A 22,307-nucleotide genomic window follows, 5' to 3' on the forward strand; every position below is an offset into this window, starting at 1 on the left:
TTTTTCTAGTGATGAATGTCCTCTTCACAAAACCATATTTGCTAACAAACATGGCATCTTTCAAGATCAAGGATTCTTTGTATATAGAGCTAAAAATTTAGTTGAGAATGTTTGAATTCTGTACAGTAAAAACGTACACTTTTTTCCTCTTAAACTGAATAACTGCCAGCATTTTCTTTTGATCTCTCATCAGCCAGTATTAACAGAAGAAACTTAAATCCCCTCTTTTTGCATGTGATAGCAAGAAATGTTCACTTCACTTTTCATCTGGTCTTTACCTCAATCTATGAACAATGAGAAAGAAGTATCACTGGGTATTGTTTTTAGGTGCCAAAATAAAGGACAAAAGACAAGAGGATCTGGCTTTCAAGAAGCCCACAGAGACAAACAGAGCAGAACAACTGTGATTGAATGTAATAAGTGACCTCTCAGAGACAAGCCTTGAGAACAGCTCAGAATGACATTCAGTGCAGGCTCTGGGCAAGGGTTATGGGGGCAGAGCGAGGGGTAGGGGAGAAGTGGGGTATGTATTTCTTGGAGTAGAAGGAAGAAAATCAAGGAGACTTCCTAGAAAAAATGGGGGACATTTAAGCTGAATTTTTAAGAATGAGTATAGTCATTAAAATAAAAATAGATGGCATGCCAGGCTGAAAGACAATAAAGGGCAGAAACACCGGGTGCTTTTCGTAAAGTAAATGATCGACACAAAGATGAGGCTAGAAAGGCAGCACAGACTGAGCTAACACAGAGCACATCTGGTCACTCACCTCTAAGGTCAATTCATCTGGGGCCCGAGCAGTGTATCTCTTGATAACGTGGGCAGCACCAACAGCAGGAGTGTTAATAGAGGATTCTTCATGAACTAGAAGGTGATTTCCCTTGTTATCAATCTAGAACAAAGAAAATGTACTATGAGATGGTTAAAGACATGGGACTTGCAAGTTTCCTGGTGTATCTATATAACTCGACTCGATTTAGAAAAACTATAACCCAAAGAATCTTAAAAAAAAAAAAAAAAAACTACTTACTATATACCAGTCATTGTATTGTACATGTATTATACATGTATAATTGAATCTTCACAACTTAAAAAAAGATACTTATCATCATTATCTATACCTAACAATGAAGATGCTAAAGCTAAAAGAGCTGACATAAATTACAGAAGATTAAATAATTTGTCCCAGATCACACAGCCAATAATGAAAAAACAAGATCTCAATGCAAGTTGTACTGGCTCTAAGATCTATATTCTTTCCACTTTTTATCATCTTCCCAATTTTCACTTAGAGAATAAAGTAACTCTACCTATGCAAATTAAAGAAAAAAATCTAACATACTGACTGGATACTCTATCACTCAAGACATTCTTAAATCAGATCCTTTATTTTTTTATTTTATTTTTTATTTTTTTATTTTTTTAATTTTAAAATCTTTAATTCTTACATGTGCTCCCAAACATGAACCCCCCTCCCACCTCCCTCCCCATAACATTAAAAGGATTTAATTGTCTCTTGTTTCTAAATGACTAAAAACTATTTTCACTACTAAGTCAATTAAATTTATATATATATATATATATATATATATATATATATATATACACATCTTGCTAAATGTATAAACATGAATATATTGAACACCAAAACAACAGGTGTCATTCTGATTCATAAAATAATATTAAAACTAGTTTCCTGGATTATCAAAAAAGGTTTGAGATAAAAATACTTAATGTACCATATCTATCTTCCAGAAGACATGAATAAGCCCCACTTATTCAATTCCTGAAACTCAGTAGCTATGAAGATGCACATGGGATTTCTTTCGTAGGTAATTAACTCTAATAAAGAGTGAACTAGATTAATACCTCCATCCAAGTAAGGGCAGGTCCACAGTTGATCTTGTTCCCAGCAATAGCTGAAAGGCGGGACAGGTAAGCCATAAGCATCTGAGTGACCGACTAAAGAAAAAGAGAAGATTCAGTGGTAACAGTTTCTCACTGTTAAAGAAACTGGTGTAAACTGGTTGTTTCTGAGAGAAAAAAATGTGCAGATTTTCAGGCATTTTCATAGTCACAGAGGTTCTCTACAGCTGATGGTCCAGCTCAAGTCAGCTGATGGTCCAGCCATGGGACCCAACAGCAGCCTAACAGGAGTGGCTGCAGGATTCAGGAACTCCTAATTTCAGCTCTGTTTGGCTGCTATTTTACAAAGACACAAGAACCTGGTACCTGTTGGGAGCGGTCATGTTCTGAGACAGTCTGAGAAAGAAAAACCAACAGACAGGGAAGGGAAATGGAGGCAGAGAGACGTCCAGGTTTTCTATCATACGACAGAATCTGTGGTTTCAGGGCATTCCTGAGGCTTTGCCCCAGTGGCAGTTCTTGCATGCCTGGAGCCTCTACTTGCTTCTACTATGTAATTACCCAGGAATTAATTATAGATTGGAAGGGTTTTCCCCTCGGGACTTGCACTGTTCTCAAGCATCCATTGTGGCTGCTAAGCAGTCTAATGCCAATACATTCCTTGTTCCTTTGAGAAAAATCTTGTTTTTGCTCTCTGGAGGCTTTCTGGGTTTCCTCTCTGCTTTTGGCATTTTGAAATTTTACAGTGTTTCTAGATGCTATTATATTTAACACTTAATGGACTGATTCAATCTGAACACAGGCTCTTCTTTAATTTAGGGAAACATTATGTTTTTGGAGAAGGAAATGGCAACCCACTCCACTATTACTGCCTGGAGAATCCCATGGACAGAGGAGCCTGGCAGGCTACAGTCCACGAGGCGGCAAGAGTCGAACACGACTTAGCGACTAAACCACCACTACCATTATGTTTTCAGCTACTTCCATCCACTCTCTCCTCCTATAATAACTCCTATAAAGCAGCAGGAACTTGAGGGAACTTCTGGATCTATTCTCAGGGACTCTCGACTGTTCTCTCACAACTTTTTATCCCCTTGGGGCTGTGTTCTTACAGAGTCTGCCCTTCCCGTTCACTAATTCTCTCTTCATCTAAGTCCATTTTGCATGTCATCTAGCTATTAATGTTTGTTATTATTAAAATTAACTTAAATGACCATATGTTCATTTCTAAGATCTCTGATTATTTTATTTTTATAAACTCTATTCTTTTTTCATGAATGTGACTGCCTTGCTTTCTCTAAGGATGGTAATCACGCTTCTGAAAGCCCTCTGTTTGCTCTTCTGTTACTTCATTTATTCAGTTTTTACACTGAAGATTTCTAGTTTACCTGTCCCTCTGCAGTCTTCCTACAGAAGTTGCTCAAACTGTATTTTCTTACCCCCTTAAATCTTATCCCATCCACTCCAAGATTCCTCACAATTTTGGACTCCCTGATGGTTATTTTCATTTTCTAATGTTATAAAAGAATCTCCTTCCTCTTAAATTTAAAACAAACAAACAAACAAAAAAACCTCTGTATACTTTTACTAGAAAATTTTGACAGGCATGGAAATAAGTGCATGGACACAGCCTGCCATCATAAACTGAATAAACAGCATCATTTGAATATACATGTCTTTGATTACTAATGAGGTCAACATTTTCCCATATTTTTGCTTCTATAGTTTATATTCTCTTTGAAAAATGATCTGCTCATATATTATCATCTAGTTGTATATTAAGATATGAGTTTCTTTTTATAAAATTATACAACAAACCTATTTGAAATATCCTAAAATATCACTAATTTTTCTACTGTTTTAAGAAATAAATAATCCCATAAATCTTCCTGAGTGCTCAAAATAAGCTTTTACTTTGTATACTAGCAAAAATTTTCTGCTGATTTACATAATAGTGATTACTTCTGCAAAGTACTGAATGCTCACCTCTGGACTGTCCTTCAGAGCATCAGAACGGGGAAGCTCTGAGAGCTGGGAGAATCGTCGGTCATAAATACACAGATGAAGATGTTTATCAAGTACCCGAAAATCTTCATAACTTCTTTTAACAATCCAACTTTTGCCCTATGAGTAAGAAAAAAAAGACCACTATAATTTGTCTCTATTGGGAATGGTCATGTACCAGGCTTTATTCCATAATGATAGGTTATCCATGAGATTTTATATTTACTAATTAATTTGACAGTAAACAGTTAAACTCCAAAACCCTCTAGTGAGTTATACATTAAAGCATTAATAATGGAAAATGAGCTAGAACTGTCCACTAAACCTCTTCTTATGACTGGTCAAGCCCACTGGTTCTCCATGGGAATAATAACTGGTAGAAGGAAGATAGCATGTAATCTTAAACCCATAGAAAGAGCCATTAAATGATTCTGTGTGGAAGAATACTACCAAAAATTAAAGAAAAATAAAATTGGGTTCCTGATCAGTTACCATGAACATCTTCTGTGACTGAAACCAGAAGTGCACTGGCAATCAACACCATTAAAATCTCATCTAGGAGCATTCGGTGCGCTTGTCATATCTAGAACCCCCTGTATCACCCCACTTTTCGGTCTTTCTTCCTTTCCTTGCCTAAAGCTCTGAAGCTCATTAGATTTGAAAATTTAGTCATAGAACATATTTATCACATACTGTCTTCTAATTTTCTCTCGAATCCATCACTTCACAGCCTGAGCTTTAGTGAGGACCCACATCACTTCTGACCTCCCTGCCTCTGATCTCCTCCTCCACTCCCATCCCCTAATATGAACTACAGAGCTTGTCAGGTCACACTGACAGAAGGCTTCAAAAGCTCCCATGGGCAGTAGTGATGAATTGGTCTCCACTACACACCATTTGGTTGACAATTTAATTTTTATGTGGAGGCTTTAGTCTCATGAGAATTTGGAGAAACTGGGAGAAAAAGCAACCGTCTCAGAAATAAAGAAAAATCTCTAATGTAGTTCTTTTCCGTTTGCCTCCACCAGACAGGGCAGAAGCAGACGGTACCACTTCACGGGAGAGAGGCTGAATTCTAAACACAGGTATTGCCCATAACTAACAGGATAAATATGCCTACTCCTACTTTGGACTGCAATTCTCCATTACACAGACAGCAATACCATCTCTGTCTTTCAGAAGGGGTTGTTAGAATGAAATAAGAGAACAGATGTGGCAGAAAACTTAAAGAACAGTCCCTTGATCCCAATTCTAAGAAATGCTAGTTCAGTAACTCTGGAATGGGTCCAGTTAATCTGATGATCACCTGATTTGGGAACCACTGGTCAATCAAATCCAAACATACTTGCACATATGAGGACTTGCATCATCTGGCCTTGTCTAAGTCTGCAGTGTGATCCCACTCACTACTCCTTCACGCTCTTTCTTTGCTTCCAGTTATGCTCAATTACTTGCATTCCCTCCATTTGTAAAATGTTCCTTTTCTTGCCTACATGATTTTTAAGTGCTGTTCTTCTACTGTTTAAAGTCTTTCTTTTACTCTTTGCTCAAGTAAGCTCCTTTGTTTTCTCACTTCTACAGCTGCCATCTACCCAAAGCATTTCTGAGTCACAACAGTGGGTTAAATAGTTGTTCTTTTGGGGTGGCAAAAATAAAAAATAAATAAAAATGAACAATAAGGCAGAGAAAAAGAAAAATAACCTATCGCATAGTTAAAATATCTTTTCTTTCATACATATATTTCAAAAATTATGTAACCCTTCAAATATCAGAAAATTATCAAAACTATTTTAACATATATATATTTCTATCAAAGAGATTAAACAGATGGTGACTTTTAATTTCAAAGCTCTGGATTTTTTTAAATTGAAATATAGTTGGATTTATAGTATTGTGTTAGTTTCAGTTGTACACAAAATGATTCAGTTAAATTATATGTATTATTTTTTCAGACTATTTTCCATTATAGGTTATTACAAAATAATAGATCTTTTACCTCCTAGGTTAAATTTATTTCTAAGTATTTTATTATTTTTGATGAAATTGTGGAATTACTTTCTTAATTTCTCTTTCTAGTAGTCTGTTACCATAGTTCATAGAAATGGAACTGATTTTTGGTGGGAAGTTTGAAGCTTTCCAACTAAGATTAGGAACAAAGCAAGGATATCCTCTCTCATCACTGCTTTTAAAAACTGTATCAAATTTCTAGCTAATGCAATAAGACAAGGAAAGGAAATAAAAGATATATAGATTGGGAAGGAAGAAATAAAACTGCCTTTATACATACATGACACGATCGTCTAGGTAGAAAACACAAAACAACAAAAAACCTCTAGAACTAGTAACTGATTATAGCAAAATAGCATGATACAAGGTTAATAAACAAAAATCAACTGCTTTCCTATATACCAGGCAATAAACAGGTGGAGTCTGAAATTAAAAACACAGTACCATTTATATAACCACCCCCAAAATGAAATACTTAGATATAAATCTAACAAAATATATAGAAGATCTACATGAGTAAAACTACAAAACTCTGGTGAAAGAAGTCAAAAGACTAAATGTGGAGAGATGTACCATGTTTGTGGACAGGAAGACTCAGTATTGCCAAGATGTTCATTCTTCCCAACTTGATCTATAGATTCATAATGCTTCCCCAGACAAAATCCCCCAAGTTATTTTTCCGTATATTAACCAACTGATTCTAAAGTGTATATAGAGTGGCAAAAGACCCAGAATAGCTAACACAATAGTAAAGAAGAAGAAGGTTGGAGGACTGATGTATGTAACTTCAAGACTTACCATAAAGTTACAATAATCAAAACAATATGATACTGGCAAAGGAATAGACATATACATAAATGAAATAGAAAGCCCAGACACAGACTCACTTAATTACATTCAATTGATGTTTGATAAAAACGGCAATACAATGGAGAAAAGACAGTTTTGTTTTGTTTTGTTTTAAATTTTCAACAAGTGACGCTGGAACAACTGAACATCCACACACAAGAAATAAATCTAGACATAGACCTTACACCTTTCACAAAAATTAACTCAAAAAGACCCTAGTAAGAAAACCATAAAACTCTCAGAATAGAGCATAGGAGAAAATATAGATGACCTTAGGTTTGGTGATGCCTTTCTTTAGATATAAGAGCAAACGTAAAATCCATGAAAAAAAAAAAAGAATTGATAAGCTTTACTTCATTGAAATTAAAATTTTCTGCCCTGTCAAGAGAATGAAAAGAAAAGCCACAGACATGGGAGAAAATATTGGCAAAAAACATACTACTGATAAGGGATTATCAAGCAAAATATACAAAGAACTCTTAAAAACCAACAATAAGGAAACAAAAAGTGATTTAAAAATGGACACCTTACCAGAAAGATATATAGATGGCAAATAAGCATATGAAAAGACACTCCACATCATATGTCATCAGGGCAAGGCAAATATAAACAAGAAGATATCACTACATACCTAATAGAGTCACAAAAATCCAGAATACTGATAACACCAAATGATGTTATATAAATTCCTGTTACATACAGGAATTTCCTTCCTTGCAAAATGGTACGGCTTCTTTCACAGACATCACTTTCTTACAAAATTACTCATACTGTGTTTTACCATAGGATCCAGCAATTGCACTCTGTGGTGTTTACCCAAATGAGTTGAAAAGTTATGTCCACACACAAACCTACAAACAAACGTTTACAGCAGCTTTATTAAAAATCGCCAAAGCCTGGATACAACCGACACATCCATTAGCTGGTGAACTGATAAATAAATTTTGGTACATCCAGACAATGGACCATGACTCAGCACTAAAATGAGGTAAGACATGGAACTTTGTGACAGTCTCCTGCATGGCAGACAGACTGTTTACCATTGAGCCACCTGGGAAGCCCTTCAGTTACAAAATTAAGCCCTTAAATACAAAAATAAAATAATGATAATTCTGTGCTATGAAGAAATAAGCAAGAATCTACCATCCTGAAAAGGCAATATATTACATGATTCCAACCACAGGACACCACAGAAAATACGAAACTATGGAGACAATTAAAAAAAGTTGGTGGTTGCCAGGGGCTAGGGAGTAGTGAGAGATGAATAGGTAGAGCACAGAGAATTCAAAAGCTAGTGAAACTATTTTGCACACTGTAATAGTGGATACACATTTTAAATTTATCCAAACCCAGAGAATGAACAACATCATGAGTGAACCCCTATGACAATGGTATGTCAGTGGAGGCTTATCTGTTGTAACAATGTACCACATTAGTGGGAGGATGTCCACAGTGGAGAAGAAGGAGGTGCATGTATGAGGAGGGATACATGGGTACCTTGTATTTTCCACCCAATTTTGCTGTGAACCTAAAATTAGTCTTTAAAAAATCAAGTTTATTAAATTTATAAAAAGTAATCATGTTCTCTTCTCTCTAGAGAGTCTTACTCAAAGAAATAAATATCAACAAGCAACCACATAAAGGCAATAGCCTTCAGAGACTCAAAAGGTAAAGACTGGGGACTGGATTTCAAAATTGCTTTCCTTATACATCAATAAACTGATTTCTTTCAACTTTTAAAAACTGTTCCTGTGCAAGTAAAATGTCTGCTCTTTAATATAGATTTACATGCAGGAAATTAAAAGCTTAAAACATAATTTTCAAGTCCTCCCAAGATGCTTTAAAGTCACTGAGTAAAAGTCTAAAATCAGTAAAATACCTATCTTTTTAGTGGATATGGAAGAAGAACTTTAAATTTTATATGTAAAAAAACAACCTTAATCATGTAATTTCCAAATAGGCTGAATAAAGTAAATGATCAGAATATTTTAGAAATTCAATTACTTATTATAAAGAACAAAACAAAAAATTCATTATTCATGTCTAAATTTTAATTTGCAGCAAATTTCTAACCTGAATAATATCAGTAAGTATTGCTCTCCAAGGATAACAAAAATCAACAATTCTTAACAAAGATGATAAAGAAGAACGAGAAAAAAGAAAAATCCCAGTGTATATAAGACCAAATTTACATAGAACCAAGCCCTGGAGTAAGTATTAAATAAAACAGAGAAAGGACCATCAAACCTCTGACTTCTTAGAATGTATTTCAAATGAGAAGAAAAAATATCCTGCTTTTAAGTTAATAAATTGTTACGTTGTTTAGTTGCTAAGTCATGTCCAACTCTTTGCTATCTCATGAACTACAGCCCTCCAGACTCCTCTGTCCACAGGATTTTCCAGGCAAGAGTACTGGAGTGGGTAGCCATTTCCTTTACCAGGGGATCTTCCCAACCCAGGGATCCAACCTGCATCTCCTGCTTGGCGGACAGATTCTTTACCATTGAGCTACCTGGGAAGCCCTTAAGGTAATAAATACAAAAATAAAATAATGCTAATTCTGTGCTATGAAGAAATAAGCAAGAACCTACTCCAGTCAAGGTGGGGAGGGAAAGCCCCTCTGTGGAGGTGGCATCTAAACGGCCTCCTGAGAACTGCGTAGGCACCAGAAATAGCATGTGCACGTGTGAATGGACTTACGGGCTGACCAAAGGTAATGCCTTGTTGAGGAAAAAACTCAGGATCTTAACTGACCGAAAACTAGTGAGACCAAAGCACAGGAGTGAGAAGACTATCCCACGATGTAGAAAGCAGGCAAGCTCTGGATCCTGCAGGGCCCTCAGAGGCCTTGGTGAGTAGTTTGGGTTTAGTTTTAAATTCAGTGGAAATCTATGACAGAATTTTAACCAAGAGAGTAACATGTTTAAATTTGCATTTTACCTTATTCTGGCAGTTGCTATCACAATGGCCCAACAAGGTACAGCAGCTTGACTATAGCTTGGTAATAACAGAAGCGCAATGAGTTGTTGCTGTACAGTCACTAAGTCATGTCTGACCCTTTGTGACCCTGTGAACTGTAGCTCACCAGGCTTCCCTGTCCTTCATGATCTCCTGGAGTTTGCTAAACTCATGTCCATTGAGTCAGTGATGTCATCCAACCATCTCATCCTCTGTCGTCCCCTTCTCTTGCCCTCAGTCTCTCCCAGCATCAGGATTTTTCCCAATGAGTTGGCTCTTCGCATCAGGTGGCCAAAGTATTAGAGCTTCAGCTTCAACATCAGTCCTTCCAATGAATACTCAGGGTTAATTTCCTTTAGGATTGATTGGTTTGATTTCCTTGCTATCCAGGAGACTCTCAAGAGTCTTCTCCAGCACCACAGTTCAATTCTTCAGTGCTCAGCCTTCTTTAAGGTCCAACTCTCATATCCGTACATGACTAATAGAAAAGTCACAGCTTTAACTATATGGACCTTTAAACGTAAACTATAATATATATTTGCAGCTCTTTCTGAGAAGAACATTCTTCACCCATGTCCTTTGAAGACCCTTAATCATGGGAAAGTTTATCATGCAACAGAATTAATACTATGAATTAACTGTATGCATGATGAAGTTCAGTGAAAAGAAAGACCTGATTTAAATCTCAGCTTGACCTTATCCTGAACAGGGGACTTTACACAAGTTACTTGACACCTATGAGTGACTGTTTATTCTTCTTTACAATGGGAATGGGCTTCCCTGGTGGCTCAGATGGTAAAGAATCCACCTACAATGCGGGAAACCTGGGTTTGATCCCTGAGATGGGAAGATCCCCTGGAGGAGGACATGGCAATCCACTCCAGTATTCTTGCCTAGAGAATCCCTGTAGACAAAGAAGCCTGGCAGGCTATAGTCCATGGGGTTGCAAAGAGTTGGAAACGACTGAGCCACCAAGTACATAATGGGAATAGTAACACCTAAATTTCATAGAAAAGTTTTCACACTTAAAAGAACTTTGCCATCTGCTTATACATTGTATCCATATACAGGTGCTCTTCAAACATTAATAATCAACTCCATCCCCTTAGTAACAACATATGCTAAATGGACCAAGTGGAGGAGATACTTAATACTGAGGAATGCATTGCTGATGGTGGAATTTCAAGCATCAGAGTACAGGAGATATTTTGAGACAGAAAAGCATTCCCCTACAAGCAACTGTCTATTCCATCAACTGGGACATTAAAAAAGGTTTCACGGTACTGTAAATATTTACAAAACACTTCAGTAAAAATGACTTCTTATACATTGATGAGTTCTGGTTAAAATACAAAGGTAGTTCATAAAATCCAACTTTAATAAGAACCATTCATTTCAACTACTCTAAAGCTTAGGATGGGACAACAAAATACTAAGAAACAATTTTTTTTAAACTAATAAAACTATACTTAGAGGGGCAAAGATCAGACAGAATTTTCATTAGGGTACATATCAGAATAAATTCTTATAATCGCTAGGTTTAAATGAGTCATTTCAAAGTTAACACTTAAAAACTGATATCTGCTTATTTGCTAATGAATAAAATAATAGAATACAGAACACTTTAAAGATTCCCTACCACTGACATTACACTTATAAATGCTTTATACTATGTAATGGGGCTTAATGTAATTAGTGTCAAGGTGTATCTAATTTTGTTTTTTTTTCTAATTATTGAAGTTTCAACAGTTGAGACATTAAAGGTTTTTCCATATCTACCTTGACCTGTTCTTGAGTATCAGGATTTTTATTAACTTTCATTGATTTCAAACTAAATACATGATATTTCCTGAAAAGCAGGGAATACATAGAGGAAAAATTAGTATGCTTGCAGAAAACAAAGTGTTTTCCTCAGATCAATATCATGATACAGACTGGGAAGAGTGTTTCTTCATCCACACTAGCTCATCTGTTTGTTCCATTTAGCACCTTCCCTTCCCCGAGTCTGTTTCCTTGGAGAAAAGAATTAAAAGACGAAGGAAGGAACACGTAAGGCACATGGTTATACTGGTCAAGACAACTTACTCTAAATAACCATCAGTAGGAGAGGGAGAGCAATGAGGGCTCAGGCAGGACATTATGTACATCTGTCTCCAAGGCATTTGAGAAAGTTGCTTTGCCCATGGTTAATGTTCAGCTGAGACACACGGATATGGCTGAATGAGATTTGAGTGACAGGTATCTGCTCCAACTGCTCTTGGCCCAGTATACCAGCTAGGAAATATTTTTATCAGTTCAATTCAGTTGCTCAGTTGTGTCCAACTCTTTGTGACCCCATGGATTACAGCACGCCAGGCTTCCCCGTCCATCACCAACTCCCGGAGCTTGCTCAAGTTCATGTCCATTGAGTCAGTGATGCCATCCAACCATCTCATCTTCTGTCATCCCCTTTTTATTGCCCAGATTATACAGTCTATTGGGCTTCCCTGGTGGCTCAGATGGTAAAGAATCTGCCTCTAATGCAGGAGACCAGAGTTCCTGCAGGAACTCCCTAGGTCCCTAGGTTCCGTCCCTAGGTTCCTTCCCTAGGTTGGGAAGACCCCTTGGAGGAGGAAATGGCAACCCACTCCAGTATTCTTTCTTGAAGAATCTCCATGGACAAAGGAGCCTGGTGGGCTACAGTCCATAGGATCACAAAGAGTTGGACACAACTGAGTGACTAACATATACAGCCTATTGGCCTAGGGTTGCAGCCAGTTAACCTGGACTTTCAGAGGCTTTCACTTACGAGTTTTATAGAGGTAAGTAGATAGAAGATATATCTTTACATATATGAATGCTATCCAGCTCCTGTCCACTGAAGTCATGCAAATAAACTAGATTATTAGCTTCAGTGTATTTCTATAGTTCTTTAACAACATTAGAATATGCCTGCAGATTTCAGAGTGGCCAACTAAGTATAAATAAAACTAGAATTATGATGGAAAAACAGATAAAACCCACAAGAGTGAGGTTCAAATACTGGTCTTTAATTTCATGACCATGGGGAAGTTATTGACATTCTTTAGTCTTACATTCATCATCTGTAAGATAGAAACCAGACTATATGCCTCACAGAGCTGTTTTAAGAGTAAATGATACTCTGTATGCCATAATATTTGTGTACCAGACATATAAGTGATCAAAAAAATGCCTACTGAATTTGGATCTATGCAGTATGGAACACACGGTTTACATTTCTGGGTTCACAATTTAAAAGGAAATTAAAGCTTTAAGAGGCAGAGGCAAAAAAACTTTGCAAGATCCAAATGTAATGTTAATACCTGAAGAATCAGTGCCACAGCCTACAGAAAGGGAAAAGATCTCTGCTGTTTAACCAGACACTTTCTAAGAAAAAGGAACTGGGAAAGAAAGTGTGTTATAAAGGAAGGGCCAAGAATTTTGGTTAAATAAAAAGAAATTTCAAGTGCACATTATTAAAAATAAGAAATTAGAAAGATATGAAATATGCAATTAGCTTCTATAATGAATAGATTACAAGGAGTAGAGGTGATCATACCTCATTTGAAGATAATACAATTTCTAAAATCTGTTGTATATTGTGAATTCCCAGGAGACATAAGAAAAGCTAGCAATCAGAAAACTGAAGTCCTTAGGAGCTCCAGCTAAGATTTCATACAGCTTAGGAAAGCAACTTTCATAATTTGGGCCTCAATTTCCTCATTTGCAAAATTAGAAGGTTTGATTTTGAGTCTATCTTGGCTATAAAAAATGCCTTTGGTCTATTATGGTTTATGGATGACATATATGGCAAGAATACAGAAGGAAAGCCATGAGAACATATCAACAATTACTTCCAGTGAGGAGGCAGAGGAGAAACACGACAGCATTATTACAATGCAGTAAATTACTACCTTGATGTAATAAAAACATAACAAGTAGTCTGAAATTTTTTAAGCAGCTTGACAAGATACTTACAACCAGGAAAAAGCATAACTATCTAGGTCACTACTTCATGGAGGCATAATCAAGTAACAATTACACATTCTAATGTATGGTACTAAAATGCCACGCTTACCTTTTGAAGGTCATGTTTTACAGACAGCATGGGTATTTTTGACATGTTTTGCTTATGAGAAAGAATAAAAATATCTGCACTGTTGGAACAAATGGAAATCACTGCTAAGAACAGAAGGCACTAAAAGATGAAGATTTTTGATGGGATAAGAAGTTCATGACTGACATGCCAATCATGTACTCTGGATAACGAAGAAATGCTTTCTAATCGCCTGTTAATGGTTCATCATAAAAGCACTGGAAATTTTCATGTAAAAATTAACTCAGTAAAAGCATTTTTATGAACTATGACATGAAACACGGATTCAGAGCTTCCCACTTTCTCAAAGGAATCATGACATATAATAAAACATGTATAAACAGTATATAACTTAGAACATATATATACAAGCTAAGTTCAATTTCTAATCTCATATTCTCTCACCTACAAATAAAAGCACTCAACTCTGAAAGGTTTGCCCTTAAAGTCACATCAAGACTAGGAACTTAGTATTTCCCATATGAAATAGCCATTTTCGAGATTATTTAATTTTTAACTTCAGGTACATGGATAATACTTTTTTTGGAAAAAATATGTAAATTCTTTATCTTACTCCCTGTCAAAGGAAACTGAAAAGTTTGTACATAAGAAAGGTTTCCGCGAAAATACTTACTTTACAGTGAATAATTCAAAGACAGGCAAGAAGGCTCAATGAACATAGAATAAATCAAGGAACTGCTTACTTGATGGAGGAAATAATCAATGCTACATGTGACATATTTGAAATCTCATTAAGAGCAAGTCATACTAACAAGCCTCAAAAAAGTTCTAACAAGAGAGTTAAGAAAGAGCATACTTCTAAAACATACACACATCCTACTGTTAATCCACAGTGGACCTTAAAGTCTTGGTTAGAAAAATGTGCATCTGAGGCAGACACTATTTGGTCTGTTCTCTTAATTGTAATATGCAAGCACTAGCTGAACCATTTAATCTCATCATCAATAAAGGATATGTTTCCTTTACAAGAAAATTTACAAGAATTTTCAAGTTTGTAAAATAAATTTCTATTTAATGGACTCTACTGATTGTTTCAACTCTGAGTACAGCACAGAAATGCCAATATGACTGGAAGAAAGAATAAAATACCTGTGTTACCACAGTCCATGTTATTTGTTCATATTTAGTCAATGTTATTCATTTATATTTAATTCCTATTAAATTTTATGTGAAATGGAGAACCACCCACAAAATTACCTGACAAGCAATGTGCACGAGGTAGACCAGCTCTTTAGATTCACAGCCATTTTTTGTTACTTCATTCTGTTCTTCCGAAAGTGATAGCTATGTCGAGCAAAAAGGGTAAGAGAGAGGAAAAGAAAGTCATGATTAATGAGCAAGAATATGATCAGCATTCAGTAATATTTGGGCCCTCACATCAATTTAATGTAAGATATGCCTTATATTAGAACTTTATTGCTTAAAGCAGATAGATAAAATGAAGTCAGGATTTTTTGAAAAAAATGCTTCTACTTGAAAAAGAATAGCTACATGAATATGCATAACAGAATCAGTTTGCTGTACGCCTAAAGCTAATGTAAGATGTAAATCAACTATACTCCAATATAAAATATAACCTAAAAAAATAAATAAATAAAAATGTTCCTAAAAATTGTCTTTGTGGCATATATCTACACTAGCACAACTACAGAACAGCAGTAAAAAATAAAATAGTACATTCATTCTATAGCAGGCTTTCATGTCCTTGATGTATATAGCACAAATATGAAAGGAAGTTCAAGTGGGCCTCAAATGACAGTGTGACCAGTGGTCTCAGAGAGCAAAGAGTCCATTACAGGGACTGCACACTGGCTGCTCAGGCAACAGGACGGGCCTGCAGACATGTTTTATTTCAGACTCACCATTGTAGGCCTGCACATTGGATTTTATTTTATTTTTATTTGAACCACAGCTAGCGTTTAGAAACTGAATGATTTCATATGAAAAAATACAAATTGCTGGCTCCTGTTGAAAAATCTGAACGTCTGAACTACTGAACCCATATTCTCACATGGGCAACAACTGGCTGGAGCTGAGAAGTGACTATCCCTTTGAATGAGGCCTGTGTTCTCCAAGAGTCTTTGTTGCAGAAGCTATTACTGATTTATTTTCCATCGATATCTAGGTGGAATGTTAATTATCATTCATCTTGCTACCTGCTTTGTTATTTTTTTACACCGTACTCACTTCACTTATTCACTCACACATCTGTTCCATCTAGGGATGTGCTTTGCAAACTCAGCTCCAGATACAGACAACTCTGAGTTCAAAAGTGCCACTAACTGGTTACATAATGTTGACCTACCTACCTAATCTCGCATCTGGAAAATGGGAATGATATAAAAACACCCATTCTCAAGTCTGTGCATATTAAATGAGATAATGCATTTAAAGTGTTCACCAAGGTGCATGGCACTCAGTAAGCACTTAGCAATCATTACCTATCATCATAGGTAATATTGTAAGAAAATAAAGTTGACGAGAATATATTCTCTACTTTTAAAAGGAGTATCACTGAAAGTATTAAAAAAAAACAAAAAACAAAAAAAAAACCAACCTCCTGGTATTAAGTAGGAGAAATCTAGAAGATAACAATCATTCTCACACTAGCCAAAACTAGCCAGATTAACTACAAAATGAGTTCCTTGAAAATTGAAAAGAAACCTACACAAGCTAAGTTGCAAACAGTGACGAAAAGACTTTCCCAAGATAGAAGAGATTCCTATGGATGTGCCTGGATGCCTGGCAAGGATGCTGGAGGATAAGAAACCTGCCTTAGACAGGTTAGGGAGAAACCTGCCAAACCTCAGATGACTGCTTGTGGACTGGAGCGAGGAACTAAAATTCCAAAGAGCGTTGTGCAGCACACAGTCAGTCCGAGGCACTCAGCAATGGACTCCCACAGGTGTTCAGGTATCAACAAGTAGATCAACACACTGGTGGGGCCAGGGCGAGAGAGCAGGAGAACTGAGAGAGAGATGAGCCCGTGTGTGACGTGTGTAGAGCCTCCCCAAGCACAAGACAGCTGAGCACTGGAGATGGAGAGAGGGCAAGAGAGCTGAAGCCCCTGGAACACTTAACAAGTAGAGATTGGAGGGGTATAGAAAAGCTGAGAGAAACCCCACTGGGGCAACGCTGCGTGTAAGAGTATAAGGCAGCTCCACGCTAGAATGAGGGAAGGGGAGCCAGAAAAAGCTGGATAGCAAAGAGAACTAGCAACCAGAGGGGCTGCTCTCCCTCAGTTCACAAAACTGCTGGCTTAACAGTAGAGCACAAATAGACCTCAACGATTTTCAATCTTCCCTGCTAAAACAAACAAACAAACCAAAAAAACCCTCCTGAATCAGAATACTTAGAAGTAATGATAAACAAAAGCAAAGTAAAGTTGCCAAAGGCCAGGTCTACATCAGGCTTCCCAGGTGGCTCAGTGGTAAAGAACCCGCCTGCCAATGCAGGAGATGCGGGAGACTCAGGTTCGATCCCTGCATTGGAAAGATCCCCTGGAGGAGAAAATGCCAGCCCACTCCAGTATTATTGCCTGGGAAATCCCATGGACACAGAAGCATGGCGGGCTACAATCCTTAGGGTCACCAAGAGTTGGACACAACAGAATGACTGAACCCAACATTACCACAAGGTCTAAATCAACCACAGATCAGCTTGACTCTGCTCACTCCAAACATGACTAACACACCCTAATACAACAATCTAACAGAATGGAAGAAGAAGGGATAAGCCCATTCCTGGAGGTAAAAATTATTGATTTTAGTTTCTACTATCTCTTACATATTTGGCATTAAAAAATTACAAAATATACACGGAAGCAGGAAATTGTGATCCATGGTCAACAGAGCAAATAAGCTAAGGGACAGACACAGAAATGCCCCAGATATTAAAATAATAAAAAGAATTTAAATTAATTATGGTAGAAATTCTAAAATTTAGTTTGAAAAGATACTATGTAAGAAAGTAAGAATACACAGAATTCTAGCAGAGACTGATCTGCAAATATATTCAAAAGATAATGCTACAAATAAAAATTATGATGTCAGATATTAATGGTATACTGAATACAGTAGATGAAAGAATTATTGAACTTGGAAACAAATCAACAGAATGTATCCAAGCTGAGGCAGAGAGGAAAAAAAGAATGATCACTCAATCAACAACAGTATACTTGAGATCTCTGAGACAAGCAACATGTACAACAGGCGTGCCAGAAGGAAATGGGATTTGAATGGGACAGAGAAGTATCTGCTGAGGCAAAAGACAAGAATTTTCTAAAACTGGTAAATGATATCAACTAACAAATTCAAGAAACAGTGAACCTCAAGTAGGATCAGTTTCAAAAGTCACAACAAGGCATATCATAATCACACTTTCGAACAACGAAATAAAGACAAGAATCTTGAAAGCAGACAAAAAATATATATGTATATATAACTTTAAGGGGAAAATGAAGGTGAATTCTCACCAGAAGTAAGAGAGCCCAGAAAACAAACAGAAACAACTTTAAAGTGCTGGAAGAAAAAGCCTGCCAAATCTGTATCCCATAAAAACAAGCTTTAGCAATTTTAGGAATATAAACACATTTACAAATGACAACAGCTGAGACAATCTGTCTCTAACAGATTAGTGCAACAATAAAAGCTAATAGAACTTCCTCGGATTGACGGGAAATAGTACCACACAAAAACCCAGAACTTCAGGAGGGGATCAGCAACATCAGAAAGGGTAAGTATGTAAGTAAATATACAACACCTAAATTCTCGACAGTAACAGACAGCAGAAGTTTGATACTAACTTAACAGTTTTGAGAAAAGAAAATAAATGAACCTAAGTTTTATTCAAACCTAAATATACAAGAGAAAAGAAAAAAAGCATTTTCTGATGAATAAAAGCAATTAATTCCCATCAATACATCTTCAACAGACTTCTAAAATGTATCCTTAAAGATGAAAAAGAATTCCAGGATAAAGAATAAGGTAAAAAGCAGAAATACTGAGCAAAGAATTCAGCAAGTAAGTATTGCATCAAAACAAATCTTAACGTGTAACAAAAATGGTGATTAATTATAAGAGATAAAGAGATGAAACTATAAATCCTAAACAACACAACCATGAAAGACAAGAAAGGGTAATTCCGCTTAAATCATTCTATCTGGTACTGCTTGAAAGAAGAGTAAAGAGATTGATAAACTTTAGACTACAAATTAGGTGTTCAAGTTAAATTTGGAATGATAACCACTAAAAGGACAGAAAAACCCTCTTCAGCTTTCAAACAATAAAGAGAGAGGCAAAAAATTTTACATGTCAATACCTGTAAGAGAATTATGAATAGAAGCAAAATCAACCTTCCTAAGCAAAACCGAAGCAGGGGGAAGAAGACAGAAGGAGAGAGCAGATTTCCAAATTAAGGCAAGGAGATGGGGGAAAAGCAAAACAGAAAAGTCAAACGGCAGCAACAAAACGGTGCAGGGGGCAGCTACAAACTCCAGTACCTTCACAGAAACATGAAAAAAAAAAAAAAAACAAGGAAAAACTCTCTTGTGAGAGTGAGAACCAGCTTTCTCCCTACTCTGGAAACAGCAGAAACTCATGAATCTGTTCAGGGTGAGACACATGCACACCAAAGACACACGAAGGTCCTGAGCTCAAACTTCTACGTCATCCTTAGCTCAGGGAGAGATATGAGCCGCTTGGTTAAGTGCTGAATGGACACTCAACACGAAGGAAATATGCAAAGACTGGAGAAGTAGATTTCTGTTTGTTTTACTTTTTATTTTCAGCTCCTGGCATTCAAAGGAATTCCCTGACAAAACGCTTCTGGAGCCTGTGCTCCCTGCCGTGGCCGTGCAAAGTCCTCACCACTGGACTTCCAAGGAAGTCCCAATTTTGTAGATTTTAAATAAACGATATTAGACACACTCAGAGAGCTTAAAGAAACTACAAAGAACTAAAGGAAAGCAGGGAAACAATGTACGGAAAAAATGAGCCTATCAATGAAAAGAAAGAAAAAAAGGGAGCCAAACACAGATTTGGGGGATGACAAAATCGTTACCTAAAATGAAAACTTCACTAGAAGAGAGCAACAGCAGATTTGGGCAGGAAGAAGAATCAGGTTACTTAAAGAACGGGTAAATAAAAATATACAGTCCAGGCTCCAGTGGTTAGGACTCTACACTCTCATTGTCGAGGGCCCAGCTGCAATCCCTGGTTAGGGAACGAAGATTCTGCAAGTCACTCAGCGTGGTGCCACACACACACACACACACACACACACACACACACACACACACACACACAGATATACAGTCCAAAGACACACACACACACAGATATATAGTCCAAAGAAGAGAAAGAAAAAAAGCGTGAAAGAAAATGAAAAGTACCTACGGGACCTGTAGGACATCATAAAGAGGACCAAAGCAATACATTATCAGAATTCCAGAAGGAAAAAGACATAAGGAGATTATCTGAGGAGTGATATTAGGAAGATGGACGAATAGAAGAACACCAACTTTAGACCCCTTCACAAAAATAGGTATTAGCAACTATCCATCCAAGTTTTTATAGTTATCACAATGGGATACAACAAACCAAGTGAAAGATGAGTCAAAATGGGGGTAAAATATTTACAATACACATGGACAGATTTTTAAAAATAGAATATATAATGAAAAAAATGAAATGGGTGTTTACCTACCCTAGTATCATGAAAAGTATCTGGAATTTAAGTGGGAATCAGTAACTATCTGATGAATGGTTGAATAAGCAGACACAGTCTCACTGGAATACAGCACTTATTTTCAAAACTGAATTCAATCTCTTTGCCTGTATAGTCTCTTCTTCCTCTTGAATTCCCAAAGTGAGTAACATAACTACTCCCCCAGCTGACCAACCTAATTACCCTAGAGCCCTCTATCACCTCCTCCTCTGTACACATCCTTTCTTTCATATTCCCAGGGTCAAGATCTAACCTATACCTTTAATTCATTATTCTCTCCTATCTCCCAAAACTTGCCTCTCAACCCTGCTCCTGCTCCCACTTTCCACTGCTGTTTCCCTAGCTCTGGGCCTCCCTGCATCTGATCCAAACAAACAGACTCGATGAATAAGTAGAGTGGTCTTCTGATTTCTTTCCACTTCTTACTACACACTGCTCACGGTAGCTTCTCAAAATTCCTCAATACTTTGTCAGTCCCTACTAAGAAACTAACTTAAAGCCAAAGTCCAAACACCTTAGATGAGCCCTGAAGGATGGCATTTCTCCAGATTATTTTCTAAACCCTGTTTTTCCACCATCATTCTAACCCGTCCATCCCCTTTCCTTCTGGGGACCTTGGTCTGTGGTATTTCTCCTGGTCTAAAGGCTCTTCACGTCTATCTGTGCATATCCAAAACCTGTTCAGTCCTCAACAAAGCCTTCCTTGAATGCCACAGGAAATAACCTCTCCTGCCTTTGAATCCCTATAAGAACTCCAACAATCTTACTACTTTTATTGGCATATTGCTTACTTCCCCTGAGGAAAGACTCTCTTATCTACTTCGTCACTGACACTCAAAGTACCTGCCACAGACAAGGCATTCAGTAAAATCATTCTGAATCAATTGTTTGTAGTCATTAAGACTTCTGCTACCCACAAGTCTCAACATCAGGATGTTTTACACAGTACATGAAGCACATATACCTAGAGTATGCATGCCATGAAAGATGAGGCTACATTTACCTATAGAAACTTATGACAGGAACATAATGATTTATTTTTACTTCCTTTGACTTAATCTCAATCCTTTGCCTATAAGAAAAAGAACACAGAATTTTCAAGTCCCATCTTCTGGATTTCTTACAAATCTATTTTTGGAGTTATTTTTCCTATATTCACTTTTCTATCACCATGGAAACCAAGCTGAAATTAGTGTTGTTAGGATCTTTAAAAATACAACTCTATTCAGCAAGCCTTCAAATGTTCAAAAAGTCCTTTCTCTGCATGGAGAACGGAAATCAGCGTAAAGTTGTATAAAAATATATCACCCCACCCACATAAAAACCATTCATCAAAGTTTAATCAACAGATTGCAAACTGAGCAAAGAAAGAGTTCTTTTCTTTTTATTCATCTTTTACAATGCTATTATGGCTGCAGTTTCACTATGACATACCTGTGTAGTTTGTAAACAGTTTTCCTCACCTCCATAGACTGTAGTAGACATGTAAACAAGAAAAATAATTTCTGTTGCATGCGGTCTGCTCACACCTATGATCCCATCCTAATAGTCAACACTGAAAATACGTCTTCAAAACTACTGAGTTGAGAACACCAAGTGGAAGAATAACTATATTTGAGATGTAGCTCTATATTACCTTTTAGGTGGGTAATAAGTGAAGCAAGTTCTAATTTCAGAACATAAGGCTAAAATCAATGAGGCAAAATCTCAATTCAAATTTCTTAGGAGAAAGCTAGAGAACTACATGCATCTTAATAAACGTAATAGTCAATTTTTCCTTCC

At 36.8% G+C, this 22,307-nt stretch overlaps 1 protein-coding gene across 5 annotated transcripts in view; it reads right to left on the reverse strand.

Annotated features, from left to right (window-relative positions):
* Positions 1-22,307, reverse strand: part of ARHGAP32 (Rho GTPase activating protein 32) — a 197,755-nt gene that overhangs the window by 67,017 nt on the left and 108,431 nt on the right. For all 5 annotated transcript variants that reach the window (XM_042238117.2, XM_027959915.3, XM_042238116.2 and 2 more), the window contains 4 exons: positions 14,997-15,083; positions 3,851-3,988; positions 1,868-1,960; positions 768-890 (listed from right to left, as the gene is read on the reverse strand). In XM_042238117.2, the coding sequence (XP_042094051.1) occupies positions 768-890; positions 1,868-1,960; positions 3,851-3,988; positions 14,997-15,083 (441 nt within the window). The remainder of the gene's footprint in view (positions 1-767; positions 891-1,867; positions 1,961-3,850; positions 3,989-14,996; positions 15,084-22,307) is intronic.

The sequence above is a fragment of the Ovis aries genome, chromosome 21, assembly GCF_016772045.2.
Source record: "Ovis aries strain OAR_USU_Benz2616 breed Rambouillet chromosome 21, ARS-UI_Ramb_v3.0, whole genome shotgun sequence".
Taxonomy (NCBI): domain Eukaryota; kingdom Metazoa; phylum Chordata; class Mammalia; order Artiodactyla; family Bovidae; genus Ovis; species Ovis aries.